Below are 18713 nucleotides of genomic sequence, written 5' to 3'. Positions count from 1 at the left end.
CCATGAAAAGTTCTAAAATAAATAATACAATCAATTTAAATAATAAATAAAAAATGTATTTAAAAAATCTTAAAGATTAACAGGTGCTTTTTGGCAGCCAATCATGTCATGCCACTTGTCTTTTTCAAACTTAACATTCACACTGGTTTTCAGTAGTTTATACTAACTAGATTGGCTTTTTTCTGCCAGACAACTACATAAGCTCTTATTGAGAATGAACATGTTTTGGTGTTGATGTTTTATTTGAAATCAGCAAAATTGCAATTATTAATACCTTTATTTAGCATCTTGACCCCCAACCAGACTCACACAGACATCAAGAATCTGCACATGAATCTCAAAAATGGTGACAATCAAAAGCTTCATGCTGCAATGCATGCTGGGTGCTACCATAGTACAGAACTCATCCATGACTCCCAGCATGCATTGCGGCATGAATTAATTATGCAGCTGAATATTCCTACTATTCTGACTATTTGCTTTTATTTTAGCTGTTGTTTTTGTTGTGACTCCATTTTTATGATATTCAGATTATATGAATATTTTGTTAATTGTCACCGTTGTTGAGATTCATTCGCTGATTCTTGAAGTCTGTGTTTGACTGTTATCAAGCTTTCTGATGTTTTTTTTATTTTTATTTTTTTATTTTTAAAGAAATCCTTCTGTATTACTGGATAACATGAGTAACAAGCAGTTTCACAAGACTGTAATAACTAATAGCAATAAATTAACAGATGCACATCATCCATATACTCAAAAACTTCAGATCAGTACTTGATAATTGTATCATCATCTGAAAAAAACTGATCTTTTTTCTCTTGCCATAACAAACGTACTTTATAAAAACACAGTCTATATCTCTCAATTCATTTTCTATCCTTATGTTGGGCATCCTGTCTGTGGTGGTGTGTTTTTGGTAGATTCATATAGTGGGATATAACAACTTTATTTTTTTTTTTTAATTAAGCCAACAAAAGCATCAGACATTTATCTCCTACACTGTAAAAAAGAATACATTGATTTTATTAATATCTAATTAATAAAAATGAGGCAACAGATTACAAGCAATATTATTAATTAAATTTAACAAATTAGAATTGAGTAATAATTAATCAAATGAATTCCTTAAAAGTTAACCATTTAAAATGAGTAAAATTTACAAAATATCTTTTATTGCCAACATTGAAGACACCTGGTGTTAACAAGCAGAATCACTGAAGGAGAAAACCATAATTAAAGTCACCATTATGGAGATCAGTGTGTGTTTTAGTTGGGCTCTTGACCTTAAATCATTTACTTTAAGTTTTGTTCGGCTGCTGTACATGAGTTATAACAGCCAGATGAACAAATAGAAAAGATGATCTGATGGTGTTAGTTGTGATTTAACATAATCATATTTCACAATCATTAGACCTGAATCACTGAACCTCATATAGAGTCCAATAGTTAAGTTAACTTTATTAATTACAGCAGTATAATATTTTTAGCCTTTTCAATGAAATCAAAATGATCAAATCAATAATAAAAAATAAATAAATATATGTTTTTTTTTTTTTTAGGCACACACACACACATCAAGATTTTGCGTATGAATCTCAGCAATGGTGACGAACAGATCACCTCTGATCATAAGCTCATTATTTATTCATGCAGCAATGCATGATGGGAGCCATGAATGAGTTTTGATTGGTGGAACCCAGAATGCACTGCAACATGATTTATAAATGTCACCATTGTTGAGATTCACAGGCTGATTATTGATGTCTGTGTGTCTCCTTTTTATGTAAGAGAAACTTTTTAGAAATTATTTGCCTTACATTGTAAAAGTTTAAAAATATTATGCCGTACAAGGCCAGTGCTGCTATAATTAATATAGTTCACCTAACTCATAAATTGGACTCTATGAGTTCAGTGATTCAGGTCAAATGATTGTGAAATAAAGATTATGTTAAAACACAACCAACGCCATTACATCACCTTTTCTCTTTGTTCATCTGGCTGTTATAACTCATGTACAGCAGCCGAACAAAACTTAAAGTAAATGATTTAAGGGTCAAGAGCCCAACTAAAACACACACTGATCACCACAATGGTGACTTTAATTATGGTTTTCTCCTTCAGTGATTCTGCTTGTTAACACCAGGTGTCTTCAATGTTGGCAATAAAATATATTTTGTAAATTTTACTCATTTTAAATGGTTACCTTTAAAGGAATTCATTTGATTAATTATTACTCAAATCTAATTTGTTAAATTTAATTAATAATATTGCTTGTAATCTGTTGCCTCATTTTTATTAATTAGATATCAATAAAATCAATGTATTCTTTTTTACAGTGTATCACAGGGATCAGCAACAACTTGTGTTAAATTAACTCTCCTGGGGTTTATTTGACTCCACGTGTTACATTAACACTGAAGCAGTGTTGAGGTTAATGAGATAATTAAGCGATTAATTGAGTGATGATTGAGCATTTTTAAAGACACCTGATAATTAGACATGCAGAATCACTGAAGGAGAAAAATCTAACATTTTAAGTCACCATTATTGTGATCAGTGTTTGCTTTAGTTGGGCTTTTGACCCTTACATTTTTTACTTTAACTTTATGTTTGGCTGCTGTAACTGAGTTATAATAGCCAGCTGATCAAAGAGAAAATATGATCTGATGGTGTTGGTTGTGTTTTAACATAATCATTTTTAGACCTAAATCACTGAACACATTTAGAGCTTAATTGCTTAATAGCATCACAGTGATTCCTCAGCATAAGATCCAGAATTTTTGAAATAATCCAAAAGATTTCTTAAAACTTGCTCTGTTAAAAAAACTAAATTTATTTTAGGCACAAACAGACATCAAGAATCAGTGCATGATTTTCAACAATGGCGACAAACAAATTATTCAATTAAGAAAAGGAGATTACTTAGACTGGGTAAACCCAGCCTGATCTTCCAGCGATTTGGTTTTGCTCTGCAGCTCAGGCTGAAAACCTGTACATTTATCTCTGCTGCTTCCTTACAAATTTGCGGGAACCAATCACAAACTGGCTTATCCACCTGGCGCGCTATTGGTGGGTTTAATCCAATCCAATTCCAGAGCCGTTACGGCTCTGTTCAATTCCTTTTAACCTCTCGGCGATGCTCAATGGCTTCTTTTTAGTAAACAAATTGCTCGAGTGGGTGTTAATAAAGAGTTTTCGCATAGCTCTGCAAAGTACTTCACCCGGATCGTTGGTCTGATTGGTTGAAGGATTATCCAATTGCGTACAGAGTCATTTGAACTATGGCCGTTGATCTTGTGGAGTAGAAAATACAGAACAGACTCCCCAGACTAATGTTTAACCTTAAAAGATTGAGCTTTTTTTATCACCACCTGATCAACTTTTCTCTTTGTTCATCTGAGAGTTATAACTGAGATACAACAGCCAAACAAAATCTAATGTTAACAGTTTAACCCTTTAAAACCGGATGAGTCGTCGACGACACAGCCAACCAAGCTGTATTCATGTCACTGTAACTCTTCAACCGTTTGCACTATCAAAATAATTCAAATAGTTCCTGAAAGTAGACATCATGCGTTTTTCGCCAATATACGGCTTATTACGGTAATGTCATGCTTTCCGTCTACAAATGACAGCAGCGTGGGATGGAAGGATTTGAACAGAGAGATACGACGCGCGGCAGGTTAGAGTGTTTTGGATTGCATAAAATAATAAAAGAAACGAACAAATACATGGCGAAATAAGTGGTAGACAGCAGGGATGATTTTTAATGAAATTTGGGAGGCGGATGGCCGCTACTCTTTCACGTATCTAAGCATGTAGTGCGTGCATGTGTATGTGTGCGTGCCTATGAATGCGTGCATTTGTATGTGTGCGTGTATGAAAAAAAGTGTCCTATATGAAAACTGTGCAACCCAATGTCACAAAAAAGACTTGTATATATGTATTATAGTTCATTTTTCAACTTTAAAGTGTTAGTTTCTTTCGTTCATAAAAATCAGCAAATTTACTCTCGTTTTTTTTTTTTTTTGTCTATTTAAATTCTATTTATAAACTCACCACACACAATAAGTGTCAATAACTGTAATTTGTTGAAAGCTTATCTTTTTCTGAAAAAGATGACACCTTGCACATGAAGATAGCACATTGTTTTAAAATTTTACAGTCAAAAAATCTAATTATGTGAAAAACACCTATTTTAGCTTCAGGTTCTAAAGGGTTAAGGGTCAAGAGCCCAACTAAAGCAAACACTAATCACCATAACGGTGTCTTCAAAAAATTGATTTTCTCCTTCAGTGATTCTGCTTGTTAACATCAGCTGTCTTCAATAATGCTCAACCATCACTCAATTAATCACTTAATTATATCATTAACTTTAACACTCGAGTGTTAATTTAACACTCATATTTTAGCACTTTAACCCTCTAAGCGCCAGTCGCAAAATTGCGACAAGACGTCATACTTAAAAAAACAGGCTGTAAATCCTTATATGGTGTAATATCTCATTTGTATTCCCTACCACTAGATGGCAGACATGTAATACTTCGATTCCAGACCAAAATGACATCATAAGCACACAGCAGAGCAAGTGAGCGATCGTGTCATTGATGCGGAAGCAGTTCAGTTCAGAGCGTCTGAGTAAATTGTGAGATATGTGAGAGAAAATCATCAAATGGCTAATAAAAACTTGTACCGTGAGGATGTGTTGCAAATGTTATTCGCCGATTCTGACTCTGAAGGGGAATATTTGCCTTTTGGAAATGACGATCGGCCGTCTAATGATCGCGCTTCTCCCGGTACATCTGTGCCGCGCAATGGTGTCGCCTGCGCTTCTCCCGGTACATCTGTGCCGCACAATGGTGTCGCCCGCGCTTCTCCCGGTACATCTGTGCCGCGCAATGGTGTCGCCCGCGCTTCTCCCGGTACATCTGTGCCGCGCAATGGTGTCGCCCGCGCTTCTCCCGGTACATCTGTGCCGCGCAATGGTGTCGCCCGCGCTTCTCCCGGTACATCTGCCGTGCAATGGTGCCGCCGCGCAAGGCGCGAGTGTTCACGAAGCACAAACAGATAATTTTGACCATGTGCCCAACGGGGACGGGGACAGGGGTGGCAGGGGTGGCAGGGGTCTTAGTGTACATAGGAGAGCTGTTGCTAGAGGTAAAGGCAGCAAATTCCAACATCAATTCAATATCTACTATTTCCTGAATATTACTGATGAACTGATCAAAAAGTAGGCTACTGTTCACATGTGTTTTACTACTAAAGTATTGTAATATAGTAATAATTTAGTACTTTCTCCTATTTTATTGTTGGTTTCCTCTTTTCCGATCATTTGGAATGAGGATAAAAAGACACAAAAAAAAGCATGTAAATAAATTCCAACATCAATTCAATATCTACTATTTCCTGAATATTACTGATGAACTGATCAAAAAGTAGGCTACTGTTCATATGCGTTTTACTACTATATAGTATAGTAATTAGTACTTTCTCCTGTTATTGTTGGTTTCCTCTTTTCTCATCATTTGGAATGAGGATAATAAAAATAAAACATGCAAATAAGTTCAAACATCAGTTCAATATCTACTATTTCCTGAATATTATGAAATTCAAGAGGGCCGCCCCCTGATGGCGTCATAATATGCAAATTAGATGAGTATATTTACACCCCACATAAACTTTCAGTCATCCCCAACATTTTTCTAATTTACAGTAGATCTCTATCTTTAAGCCCTTTCAAGCCACAAGTTTTTGAAATTTTGATGTCAAAATCCAGCATTTCTTTCAAAAAAACCTTGGCGCCTAAAGGGTTAACACTCTTGAGTATGGAGCCATACACTGGAGTTTTTGCTGTGTACAATATCAAGAGACAGCCTCTGCTAAGCCAATTCTTTTTTGTAAAAGTTGTTGTTTAAAGGTTTTAATGATACCTTAATTATTTAAGGTAGATTTTAACTTATCACTATATTTGAGTAGCCTTGAAATAAGTAGCCTTGAAATAAAGAAAATAAAAGATTTGTCACAAGGGTACAAATATGTATACCCCTTGAGAGTATAGCCCCAGTTATGGTGATAAGTGTTTGCTTTAGTTGGGCTCTTGACCCTTATATGTTTACTTAAAATTTTACTGTTGTGTGTCTGCTGTTATTGATTTATAACAGTTAAATGAACAAAGTAAAGTGTGATCTGATAGTGTTGGTTATGTTTTGACATAATCATGCTGTGATCTGAAAAATGAAACTTATTGAGATAGTTTGGTTTAACTTGTTACCAGCAGCTTTGTGATTTTAACAGCATATGATTATCAATACTTTACTTATAATCCAAAATATTTCATAAACATTGTTCTGATCAAAACACTTTCAAATTAATTTATTTAGAAACACAGACATCAATAGATTCCTGTCGTTCTGTTTCCAAAGCTCGCAACTCATTTTCTGTAAACTCTTGTTCATATAGGTATGGTTCTTCTGTTCTCTTGACCATCTGAGAAGTCACCCTCTTCGTCTCTCACAAAATCAGCCATGTTCATCGCCATTCATGTACTGTAGGGAAAATAGCCAGGAAGCTACTATTCACGCCGGTATGTTGACGGAGGTCGTGGAATTTCATGTGTTGCGTGATATCTCTGCGCCCAAGTAGCAGTGCTTCGCCTGTGCTTCCCCATAATATAGTCCCAAGTCAATATCTGCCTAGGAAATCGCCTAGTATTAATCTGCATTGCTACACAGCAAAATCCCCAGTGTTAAATTAACACTCCTCAGTGTTTATATGTGTCCACACTACAGGGTGTTAAAAATTAACACTGAAGCAGTGTTGAAGTTAATGAGATAATTAAGTTAACACTGAAGCAGTGTTGAAGTTAATGAGATAATTAAGTGATTAATTAAGTGATGATTGGTCATTAGTGGTGACACCTGATGTTAACAAGCAGACTCACTGAAGGAAAGAGAAAAAACAATAACAGAAAAAAGAGAAACACAAGAACTACAACTGACTTCGAGTCATTAAAAATTGTTGCACTTATTATTACCAGTTTGACTTTATTTCTGTCATACATCGACAAAAGTTCTTGAGATTCAACAGAAGTTTAGACGGTAATATTTTATGGAATTTTTCTTTTCAAGTTACCATTATGGTGGTCAGTGTTTGCTTTAGTTGGGCTCTTGACACTTTTCATTTTTTAATATTAGATTTTCTCTGGTTGCTACAACTCTGTGGTTATAAAGCACATTTGTTTCTGCAAGAGAAAACATGACCTGCCCACAATATGTTTTGATGATAAAAACATTATCATGTAGTGTCCTGATTCACTAATGTGAGAGTCTAAATCTTTGACTATATGCTTGATGTCTTGTTTTAGTATTGGTGGTTGTAGCTCTGAGATTCTACAGTTTGAGATCCAACAGCAATATCAAAAATTTTGAAAATACTTTGAGCAAAGAAGTTATTGTGTTTAAACCATAGACTGTAAAAAATATGGACAAAGCGTCTGTGACATCACCCATAGACTTTCTGAAGAACTGTTTTGAAGCCGTTTATGGGGGGTATGGGCGGCGCCATCTTGGAAATTCTTAGGAAATCCTAACCCCGCCCACCTTCTGGCCAATCCATATATGGGTAAAAGGGCGGTCTTTGTGTGAGACTGAGCCGGCCGTTGGACCCGCCTCTTCAGCCAAGCAACCTCAGCTATCTGTAAAGATCGACTGGCAGAAGCTGAAGAGTACAACCTATTTTTTGAGTACAACCATAGACAACCCATCTGAATTTGCTGGTAAGTTGTAACGTGAAGTTCATGTATGTCTCTTAAAGACGTGTTCAGACACCTTATAGTTATGTATCCTGCAAGGTACTATCTGGGTAAACTCATGTGAACAGTTAACAAGTTAGTGCTACAACGAATGAACGGAGATGTGTTTGCAACTTCTAGGTAAAATAATCTAACGTTAGCAGCTAACTGTTAACGTTAATGTTATGGTTAACGTTAAAGATCGTCCGTTAGATATAGCCTACACAAGACGAATTATATCCCATGTTTAACCACTCCACTAGACTAGAGACATGAACCAGTGGCAATCATCCGATGCACTATCCGAGATAAGGCTGTTCCAGGCGGGCTACATAGCGCTGAGCGCACGGTGATCGCTGGGTCTCACAACTCCGCAAACGTCAGATCAAAATTTTAAATAGGCGCTATCTGTATAAACAAACAACATATTTGAGATTAAAACAACTACATTCTCGACTGAAAAACTCTTAAAACTAAATTTCGTGACACAATAACAGTAGTATTTTTAAATGTGCTATTTCACGTAGCCTAGTGCACTGCAACAGTTAGCATTAAATCGCCTCAGATTAGTTAGCGTCCTGTTAACGTAGCACTGTATAACCTTAAGGGCAACGAAGCATAGGCTAGTTATCGTCAATAAACCTTTTTTTTTTGTGAATAGCTCTGTGGCAATACTTAATTCGTTGTCAATTTATACCGTCTATGGTTGTCACATTAAAGGTAAAACGTTCGTTCATATCATAACTTCACATGAAGCTTACACACATCACATTAAACAGATTGTTGTCAATGGCTAGCTATTTTGCTCGAGTGGTCAGTGGCAGGCAGTATCTTGATATACTTGGTCACCATTTCCAATTGTTATAATATGCATTTTGTTTTTCTGCAGTTTTCGTTATGGACGCCGTTAACATAAGAGGTACGTATATTATATATATATAACGTTATATATATATTGTTACTGTTAAAATCAAAATTGCGACTACTGGTGATTACAAGTGTTAGTTGGCATTATTGTGTTGTATTGCATTACATTGTAGGTTACACAGGTATGACTGTAATGAAATGTTTACCTTTCTATTTTGGCAGTTCCCACTGTGTGGATCATGGGGGACAGCTATGTTCGCCGTGGAGAGGAGGCGGCAAGGAGGTCCCTGGGCTCTAACCTGGGACTAGATGCCCAGGTGAAGTGGTTTGGCTGGGGTGGACTGAGGTGGCGTGGCGTCCTCCCCTTTTTTGCCCAGTCCCTGCGAGGAAGAACAGTCCCGGAGGTCCTGCTCATCCACTGCGGCGGGAACGATCTGGGGAAGACGAAGAGCGTGGATCTCGCCGCAGAGATGAAGCAGGACCTGTGTGATCTCCATCGGCGGCACCCACAGATGACCATCATCATATCTGCAATCACCCAGCGTCGTCGATGGGGATCCACAGACCCAAAGAAGATCAACCGGTCCCGGGTATGGGTAAACAGTGTGATGGCCAGCTTTGTGTTGGGTCTCAAGGGGGGAATCATACACCATCCACACATAGTGTTTGACAACCCTGCGTTGTTTCTTAGAGACCAGGTTCATCTGTCTACTAGGGGCAATGAATATTTTTTAAATAGCATCGCTGAATGTCTGAAAGACTTAATCCAGTAGGGGTGGTTCTGGATTAATCTTTTATACATGCCTTTTACAGCTGAAATGGCCAGGCTTTTGAATACTATATGTGGTGTGGTGTACCTTTTATCTAGTTTAAATTCATATAGCATTGCTGACCATAACACTGTTTAACATAATTACTGTTCTTCCTCTACCTTTTTGTTTGCCCCATTCCCTATTTAAAATAAAATAAAAAATAAACCTCATTCATCAATTAGATTTTTTTTTTTTATTTGCCCACCACTCCCCCTTCCACAAGAAAAGCCCCTCATCCACCCTGGCCATTCCATCTCAGGGGCCTCCTCTCCATTCCACGGTGAATGTAGCTGCCCCCCCAACGCACCCCACCTCACCTCACCTTTTTATTAATTTATTTATCTCCCCAGAACAACTCGGGGTTAAATGCCTTGCTCAAGGGCTACCACGAATGAACTGAACAGTCTCCTCAAACCCCTGGAACGTTATTGCAATACTGCAGGGTATGTCATACATGTTGTCCATTATATATGATATATATATACACCTTTCCCTTTACTTATGCCAAACCAAACCAATGTCTGTTCATTTACAAACTTACTGTTGATGGCACTGAACTTGAAAATGAAATCACTTACTGGAACTTTGATCAACTGTGATCTGCATTTAACTCAATAAAACTTGTATCAAACCAGTTTTGTCTATGCTGTCAAACATTTACAATTAAATTGCAGTAGGAGCAAAAACAATCAGTAGGTTGAATTAAAGACCTAGATGCAGAAGTAAATTTGCATTTTTTATTTATATGTCTTGAGCATTACAGGTAAATAACACACAATGTTGTAAGCTAGTAAATAGTCAGTATTGCGGAATGGCATCTTTATGGAGTTTACCCAGTCCCAGTTATTTTTTACATAACATTGCTGAGTGTCTGAATGGCACTGATCTGATGAAAAGTCTTTGAAATTAGAAGTTTCCACTGGTCAACATGGCTTTTGCTGTGGCCATCTGTTAGGATTTCATCAAATTGTTCTGCACCTTAGGCTGATCTGAAAACAGAAATACTGGTAAATACAATGCAAATGTTATGACCTAGCTTAGTAGAAAGCTCACTCACCACGTCAAGGTGTAGGCCAAGAGTGAGTACACGGGACAAGACTTACTTAACAAACCAAGACGCAGACAACATGAAAATGACATTTATAACAACTGTTTTTTTTTGTTTTTTTTTTTTTCAGTAACGTTTCCTTTTTGAACTTATGGCTTATACAAAGTGAACAAGTGCAAGCCAAGAATGAGTACCGGTACACTGGACAAAACGTACTTAACAAACCAAGATGCAGACAACATGAAAATGACATTTATATTACACTTAAAATATATACACACATTTATATTACATACACACATAAAATGGCCACATATTAAAGAACTGATACATATGAATTTTTTTTAACACACTCACAGACCACCTAACTGAATGGGGACACGACAGAACAGGCGTATTCAGCTACAGCTCATGCCCCGTTTATGCAGGCTCTAAGCAAAGCTAAATTCGATGGCAGCACGACAGAACAGACGTATTCAGCTATTGCTCATGCCCCGTTTATGCGGGCTCTAAGCAAAGCTAAATTCGATGGCAGCACGACAGAACAGGCGTATTCAGCTATTGCTCATGCCCCGTTTATGCGGGCTCTAAGCAAAGCTAAATTCGATGGCAGCACGACAGAACAGGCGTATTCAGCTACAGCTCATGCCCCGTTTATGCGGGCTCTAAGCAAAGCTAAATTCGATGGCAGCACGACAGAACAGGCGTATTCAGCTACAGCTCACAGTCAGTAAATGTTTTACAAACACACACACACACACACACACACACATAAATATCTACACAAGAACATTAACTACATGAAAATAGTTATTCACAAACACATATATACACATATGTACATACACACACACACACACACACACACACACATACATACATACATATGTACATATATACACAAACATATACTAACCATATTTACAACAACTAGTTTAATCTCCACAGAAATGGATTAATTTTGTGAGCTTTCTGCGAACTACCTTGCCTTTTTTTTTTTTTTCTGTCTCCCGCCTCGCGATATGGTTTAATCTAACTTTACAATACCATGAAGAAGCCATCTTCACTAGAACATGTACATGGTTGGCTTCAACAGACATGTCAAACATGTGGCTGTGTAGCTGTGGGAAAAGATTCTTTCTGGAACAAGCAGACAGAACCTGGGTGACTATAGTTGCCGTTGTCCCTTTTCCCTGTGGAGGCTTTCCTTCATTGGCATTGAGAAGCTGCTGGAAGCGTTTTTCTGTCGCTTGACAAATTGCGATAATGCCTGGCGATGGTTTCTGTAGGCCACCTCTGTTCTTTAGAGTGATGAATCCATGTACCACGTCATCTGAGTTTAATGCTTGTGAGCATGGCATGCAAGTGACCTTCTGCTTCATCTTCTTCACAATGAAGCCTGCAATGTATGCAATTGCAGCTTCCTTGTACTCAGACAGACTGTCAAAATCAGGAAGGTGAGAGAGAGTGTCATCCTCTGGCACAAGAACTTCTACAGGCTCCACATCCACTCTGCGTGCAATATTCATGGCTGCAGGTGTTGAGTCAAGGATGGTGGTGTTGTCACGGAGGAGACAGTTGCCTGTGCCCTTCTTCACCTGATGCCTGACAAGGAGTCGCTTGTATGCTCCACGAAACTGTCTTACATTGGGGTTGTTGTTGTGACCACCACGCGATCTGATCGCTGAGAAGAACAGCTCCAAGTGGTCCTGACTGAGTTTGTATGTCAGGAGGTATCTGCATGGGGCAGCTGGCTGCTCAACCAGGTCTTCATATACACCCATCACACTTCTACAACAAGCAATGAAACCATAGACTGGTGTTTTTTTCTGTGTACGATGTAAATGTACAAGGGTTCCTTTTTGTTGCACTTGAAGCCCACGGAGAAGTGATTCTGCTTCTTCTAACATACCCTTGGCTCGATGTTTCGTTGCAGGCTTAATTGGTGCTTTGAATCCTTTGCCGAGTGGATTGCGGCTGTTTAGGACATCAAAGGCTGCATCAATTGTGCGCAGGAAGTGAACCGTGGCTGCACATCCGATGAACTGGGGATACTTCAGCTCCTGCTCACAATACTCAAGGGCATCAGCCACACTGCTGCTGAAGAGCTGGGCTGCAAGATTGACCTTCATCTTCTGATTCCGCCACTCAATATGCGCCATTCTGAGCTTGTTCCCAAGACGCAAGCCCTCCTTCTCTTGAAGCTTGTGAAGCTCCTCAATGTACTGCCATTTGATCTGCTGACCATCTTCTCTTACTAGTACCTCTGCTGTGGAGTAGACATTCCGAAGAAGCTTGAGCATGTGACATGGATCCAAGAGCACATGGATTTTTTGTGTGCTATCCTCTGGATGGAAAAAGTAGGGTCTCATGTCCATGATGTCAAGACTGGCACCAAGCTCCTTGATCATCGTAAAGTTTTGAGAGGGTCCATCGCTGGTCAGTGAAACCACCCTAACTCCGATCGCATGAAGTCTAATGAGACTCTCTCGGATGATGTTTGCTCTCTCTGCACCGGTCATGCTGTTGATGAGAAAGTAAGCAACAGGGATCTTCCAAGACTCGTTGATAGCAACTACTATGAGGACCAATGCTTGTGTTGCCACAACATTCTCCATCTCCCCGGCACCGATGTCAACATAGCCGTGCACTTGGTCACCCCCAAACTCAGTTTGCTTATGAATGTACATTTCATCCATCATCAACGCGCAAACTGTGTCTTTCCCTGCTTTCTTCTGCTCAACAACATGGCTTCTTAGAGCTGTGAATGAAGCAACAGTGAATCCAGGATCTGCAGAGATGCTACTGTACCAGTTCCTGATGGTTTGAGGATGCGGCAAAGCTAAGTGCAACTTCTCCCTGACGTAATCATAAGCCTTGGCAGAGTAAAAGTGCAGTGTTGTGGCAAATTGCTTCATGCTTTCAGAAAACACTGACTTTTTCTTCATCTGTAATCTTCCAAAGATCTCTCTAGGAACATCTTCAAGACTGCCAAGGAGGGAGGCACAGTCTGTTGAAATAAGAAGTTTCTTCTGAAGCACAGTTAGTGTACTCTTCAAAGAAGAAACTCTTGCCTTCAGTCTCCTTGTCTGCTGGGCTTTCAGCCTCAGTTTCTTACGAGCTGCACCTAGGTGTTGTTGTGCAGCAGAGGCCTTTCTTTTTAGCGTTCTAGGAGACACGTACTGGTGATCACCGAGAGAGGAGTAAGAGTGGTCTGTTGCCTGCCTGTCACTGCCACACACATTTGCTGTCAGAGCAATGGCATCCTGAACGACATCCTGAACAGCAAAATCCTGTTCAGATGTATCTTCCATCATGACATTGCTCTGATCGGCAGCAAAACAACTGTCTACCCCTTCATCGCTACTTACAACTTCCACTATGCCACTGCTATTTTCAACACAAGCAAGACTTACCTCCTCGTAAGCACTTACCCAGTCTCCTTCTGGCTGTTCTTCTGCGGAGAACGAGAAAATGGTAGGCACAGCAGTGTCATTCAGACAGGTCCTTCCCTGATAGAAATAAAAATAAAAATAAATAAAAACATGGCATTATAGGGTATATGTCGAACGTCGCATGACGAAACCGGAAACCTGGTCTCATCGCATCCGCTTGTCATAGAAAGTGTTAACAGCCGTATGAACTGATGCCGATATCTATGGAATTTTAAGGTAATCAGCTAACCTACCTATCTCACTTTGTTATTGGCTTTTTATTCTATTTAAATATCTAAACGTTAGTGTGAAGATTTTTTTTTTTTTTTACTTTTAAATATCGATCTTCACATGCGAGGGACATTGGTTATGATCATCTTTGCTCGCTCCTTTTAAGTTATCTTGAGTAAAACAGTAAATAAATGCATGAAGCACATACAAAAGACCTGAACCGGAAGCGATGCGTTCTGTTTTCCGGTTTCGTAATGCGGCGTTCGACATATACCCTATTGCAGAGTAAATGACTGTGATTTAGCAGTGTATATATCAGTGTACTTAAAGTTCAGTAGAAAAAACATTTCTTGTATTTTTTGTGTTTTCAATGAAATAATGACAGCTCATAACAATCCACACCCAATTGAGGTAGCTATAACAATATAGCTATTAACTATTATACAATAGTTAGGCCAATGTCTAGTCAAACAAAAAGTCACTGATTCCATATTGTTTAACCCTCTGAGGTCTGAGCTGTTTTCTGGGCCCTGGAGGTGTTCTGACATGCTCTGACATTTGTGCTTATTTCTGTTACTTGTGACATTTTCATGGCTAAAGTCTAATTACACTGTATTCAGCACAAACTCTGCTACAATAATATATCAGCAGCATGTGTGTAAAAGTTTGTAGTTTTGAGATAATGACATTTATGCGTGGTTTGTGAAAATACAAAAAAAAAATCTCACTGAAATAAGGCCATGAAACCCATACTGATTATTTCTTCACAAGACTTTTGAAAATTGTATCACGTAGCCTAGAATATTTGCTCTAAAACGATGTGAAAATCACCCTGACTGCTCATTCAGATAAGACAATATATTGATTTAAAAATTTTACGACGTGTTTTGTGCCACAAAGCTTTATGCGGGAGCTCATTAATATGTATGGCTTTTCTCACCTGAGTAAGACAAAGACCCTCCTCTAACTGCCCTATTAGGAGCTATCAGGCCCCTATAATTCTGACCAACCTTGCACAAAGAATGAGGAGATTTAAAAAAGAATGGCTTTTAGATGGTTTGATTTATTTACAACACAACATAATCCAAAGATAACCAATGATCCAAAGACAGAGACCTTTGTGCCATTACTAAAAACATTGTACATACCTTTCATTTCCAAGGTGTTTGATTTTCACTTTACCATGTTCATGTACAGAGAAAGTTGAAGTCAGCAGGACTCAGTGGCATCTGGGCCCTGAAAAAAAAAAAAAAAAAGTGAACATACTGATATCAAGAGAAAGGCCTGCACGATTTGGGGAATACATTTTAGATTTTTCTGGTTAAAATTGCTTTTTAAAATTCACAGAATACACACACACTCACACACACAAATGTTTCCAACAATAATATAATGAACACCAGGTTTGTCGTGCCTTGTAAGCATAGGCTATGTGCAGTGCTGCATAAAATAATAATAACAATAACCATAGCAGCCTATAAATCTTCCAAAATATTTCAGTAACAACTAAGCTAGAGAAAAATATATTGATTATCATGTTATTTCAAATGTTTCTATTCGTTATAATGATATGAAATGATAATAGTAAAAACATGAAGCCCTTTGGTGCGTTTTGCTTTTCGAATGTAACAAATGATACATTCAAACGCGATCGCGATCGTATGATACATTCAAACGCGATCGCGCTCAAATATAAAACATTATGGTTACCATATAGGGGAGCGCGGGGCACAACCTAACGCGGGGTTAGTTGTAACGCGCTTGTTTTAAATACTTCCGCACATGCTTGGATGACGAAACTTTGTGTATTTACTAGTTGTCATATCAACACTATATAGAAAAAAAAAATCCGCTAATTTTTTTTTTTTTTTTTTGGAAGATATCCATAGACATTTATTAAACCATAGCAAAAGTAAATTTCTTACTTAAGTTAATTTTTCATCTCTATTTTTTGTGTTTATTTAAAATAAGACAAATCTGATATTATTTTAATCTCCAAGATGTTATTTAACAGTTGAGATAGTTATTTAATGCTTCGCTAACTAGCAGAAGACACTAGCCGGGTTTAAATCCCAGTTGTGCAGGCGGGGGCATGTTGTAACACTGCGTTACAATGTGCCCCTATTAGAAATATGCTATTCTATTCTATACTTGTATTAATTTTACTGAGAAAACGTGAGAAAAAGGGTGAATAAAGACTGAGAGTCAATGTTCAGAAATGACTAATTATTTATTTGTTTTGAACTATGTTGTATAGCTGTGTTTTCATGTGTTTGTAGTCAAAACTCAAAAATGAGTTTATATTTAATTATTAAAAATTGCCATTATTTTATATGAAAAAGTTTTTTAATTGTGTTTTATTTAGAAAATATTTTAGTTTGTTTTGTATATATTTTTTATTAGATCAGATAACATTTTAAGCTGTCATATGGTCATGTTACAATGTGCCCCTCGACATGTTACAATGTACCCCACCTATGGGGCATGTTGTCACATTTCACTTCCATTCTTTCGGGGTATATCAAGAAAAAAGTATATACTGTATTAATAAAACAAAAACACATAATTGTAGTAGACATGTGGGAAATTAATGTGGGGAAAAAAAAAATACTCTGAACCATAAGTAGATTCACACAAACTGAGAAAGTCAAAAAGCGTTACTTTGTGCCCCGCTCTCCCCTACATATCTACGTTTGAGCAGATATCCACAAACACAGTAACAGTAAACACGGGTCTAAATATTACAATATTCACCATATATCTAGCAACAGTTCAACTGCAATGTGAAATTTATGCAACAATAACAAACTAATATGTAAGAATTTCTTACCTTGTACATCTTTCTTGTCTTCAAATCGCGTTCTTCTTCTTCTGAGGTAGCCTAAATCCAATGTAAGCTCCAAACGTGCGCCTTTCAAACTCGACTAATAGCAGAGACTTGTGAGGTGTTTTGCTGCTTTGTTTTTGAGGTAATGAGCGCGTTCGCGTTCCATGTGGAGATTTGCATGTGAATATCTTTTGCGCGAGTGGGCGTGTTCAAATTAAAAGTAATTAGGAAGCGTTTGAGAAGCTGGACATCTTGTTGGTTTTATACAAATTACTTAAACAGAGAATATTTGTTTTCAGTTTGAATCCGATAATTTAAAAGTACACACTTAAATGTTTATAAAGGTATATGGCTCATAAATGTGTGACAAGTATTCGCTGAGTTTTGTTTCAGTTTATAGACGTGCTCAAGAAAAAAAAGTTCACCGCGACAGAGAGGCAGAACGCACACCCTGTTTATTTTCTTTATTTTACAAAAGCACAATGTTTTGATTTGATTTGGGTTAATTATGCAATATGTATCCAACCAAAAACATAATCCAACTACTTTACAGGCAAAATGACTTTAAAGGTATAATCCAACTACTTTACATGTGTGACATATTAAATGATAAAATGATGCAGATAAAAACATAATTACTGGACTGCTCACAATAAAAGGGCACTCCAAAATGTCTGAAATGTACAATTTTGTCACACAACACAATGTTAACCATGTCTGTGCACTAAAAATTTCAAAACATTTCAAAGTACCTTGGAATCAGTGCTGAAGTGATGCCTCTCAAAATGGCTACTGCACAGACGAGAATTGTAGTTAGGAATCCAGTTCCCTCTCCTCATGTTCAGCACCCATTGTCTCATCCTGTCTGGATCACCTACAGGGAAACTTGACACAGGCAAGAAAAATGTTAATGCTCAAAATGGTATATTAAAAATTCTCATAATAGCATATAGTTTATGTATAATACTATAATAATAGCAATAGAATATGAAATATCAATTACAGAATATAGACAATAAAAAAATGATAAGTTAAATAGTTAGGCTACTATGAATAGTACAATAATTTATCAGCATAACTATAATAGATTGATAATCGCAAGTGGTTTATTATTATAATAACAATAATAAATAATGTAAATTTATATATTGAAAAATATTCTTAAATAGGCTATATGAAATAAAATGATGCAACCCTGTCTCTTTTTGTTAAATTTCTGTTTTTAAAAGGTATAAGAAGCTATACAAGTCATATAAGATATAAAGTAGGATTCAGTCAAACATACAGCAGGCTACAACGTTAAAGTTAAATAGCCTAAATATATAAAGTTATAAAATTTCGCTTTGCCCTCAGCCAAAACGATTTGTCAAGGAACAAATGATAGATTATTGAGACCGAAGATCTCCCGTTAGAGATACACAAGACGAATTATTCTCATTCTCATGTTTAACGGGTTAACCACTAGACTAAAATACATCAGAACATCACACTGTAAAAAATGTTACTGCTATTTACTTAAAAAAATTATGGTAACAATATTACACATAATATTTTTGAGTAGTTAAAGCTTGATTTCATTCATGAAATCTACCTGAATAAATCATGTAAAATGCCCTAATTTATTTAGTCTATGACATAATGAATTACAATTTTTTTGTGAAATGTGCTTTTTTATTTGAAGTATTTTTTTATTCTCAAGTGAATG

The 18713-nt window shown here is 37.2% G+C and overlaps 2 protein-coding genes across 2 annotated transcripts; one reads left to right on the top strand and one right to left on the bottom strand.

The window, feature by feature from the left end:
* Positions 1 to 8568: 8568 nt before the first annotated feature.
* LOC311304244 (uncharacterized protein) lies at positions 8569 to 9429 on the top strand (the record flags this gene model as incomplete). Its single annotated transcript, XM_084431165.1, has 2 exons — positions 8569 to 8708; positions 8879 to 9429. The coding sequence occupies exons 1-2, from the start codon at positions 8687 to 8689 to the stop codon at positions 9427 to 9429; spliced, it is 573 nt and encodes a 190-aa protein (XP_084287291.1). The 5' UTR covers positions 8569 to 8686.
* A 2022-nt stretch (positions 9430 to 11451) lies between these two features.
* Positions 11452 to 18489, bottom strand: LOC311304237 (DNA transposase THAP9; the record flags this gene model as incomplete). The annotated part of the gene is made up of 2 exons (XM_084431155.1): positions 17761 to 18489; positions 11452 to 14028 (listed from the first exon to the last, which is right to left on the bottom strand). Exons 1-2 carry the CDS (start codon positions 17866 to 17868, stop codon positions 11452 to 11454), a joined length of 2685 nt encoding a protein of 894 aa, XP_084287281.1. The 5' UTR covers positions 17869 to 18489.
* Positions 18490 to 18713: the final 224 nt, after the last annotated feature.

The sequence above is a fragment of the Rutilus rutilus genome (assembly GCF_951802725.1).
Source record: "Rutilus rutilus genome assembly, chromosome: 1".
Lineage (NCBI taxonomy): Eukaryota > Metazoa > Chordata > Actinopteri > Cypriniformes > Leuciscidae > Rutilus > Rutilus rutilus.
Note: the sequence above shows the minus strand (reverse complement) of the source record. Positions and strands in the feature narration are given on the sequence as shown.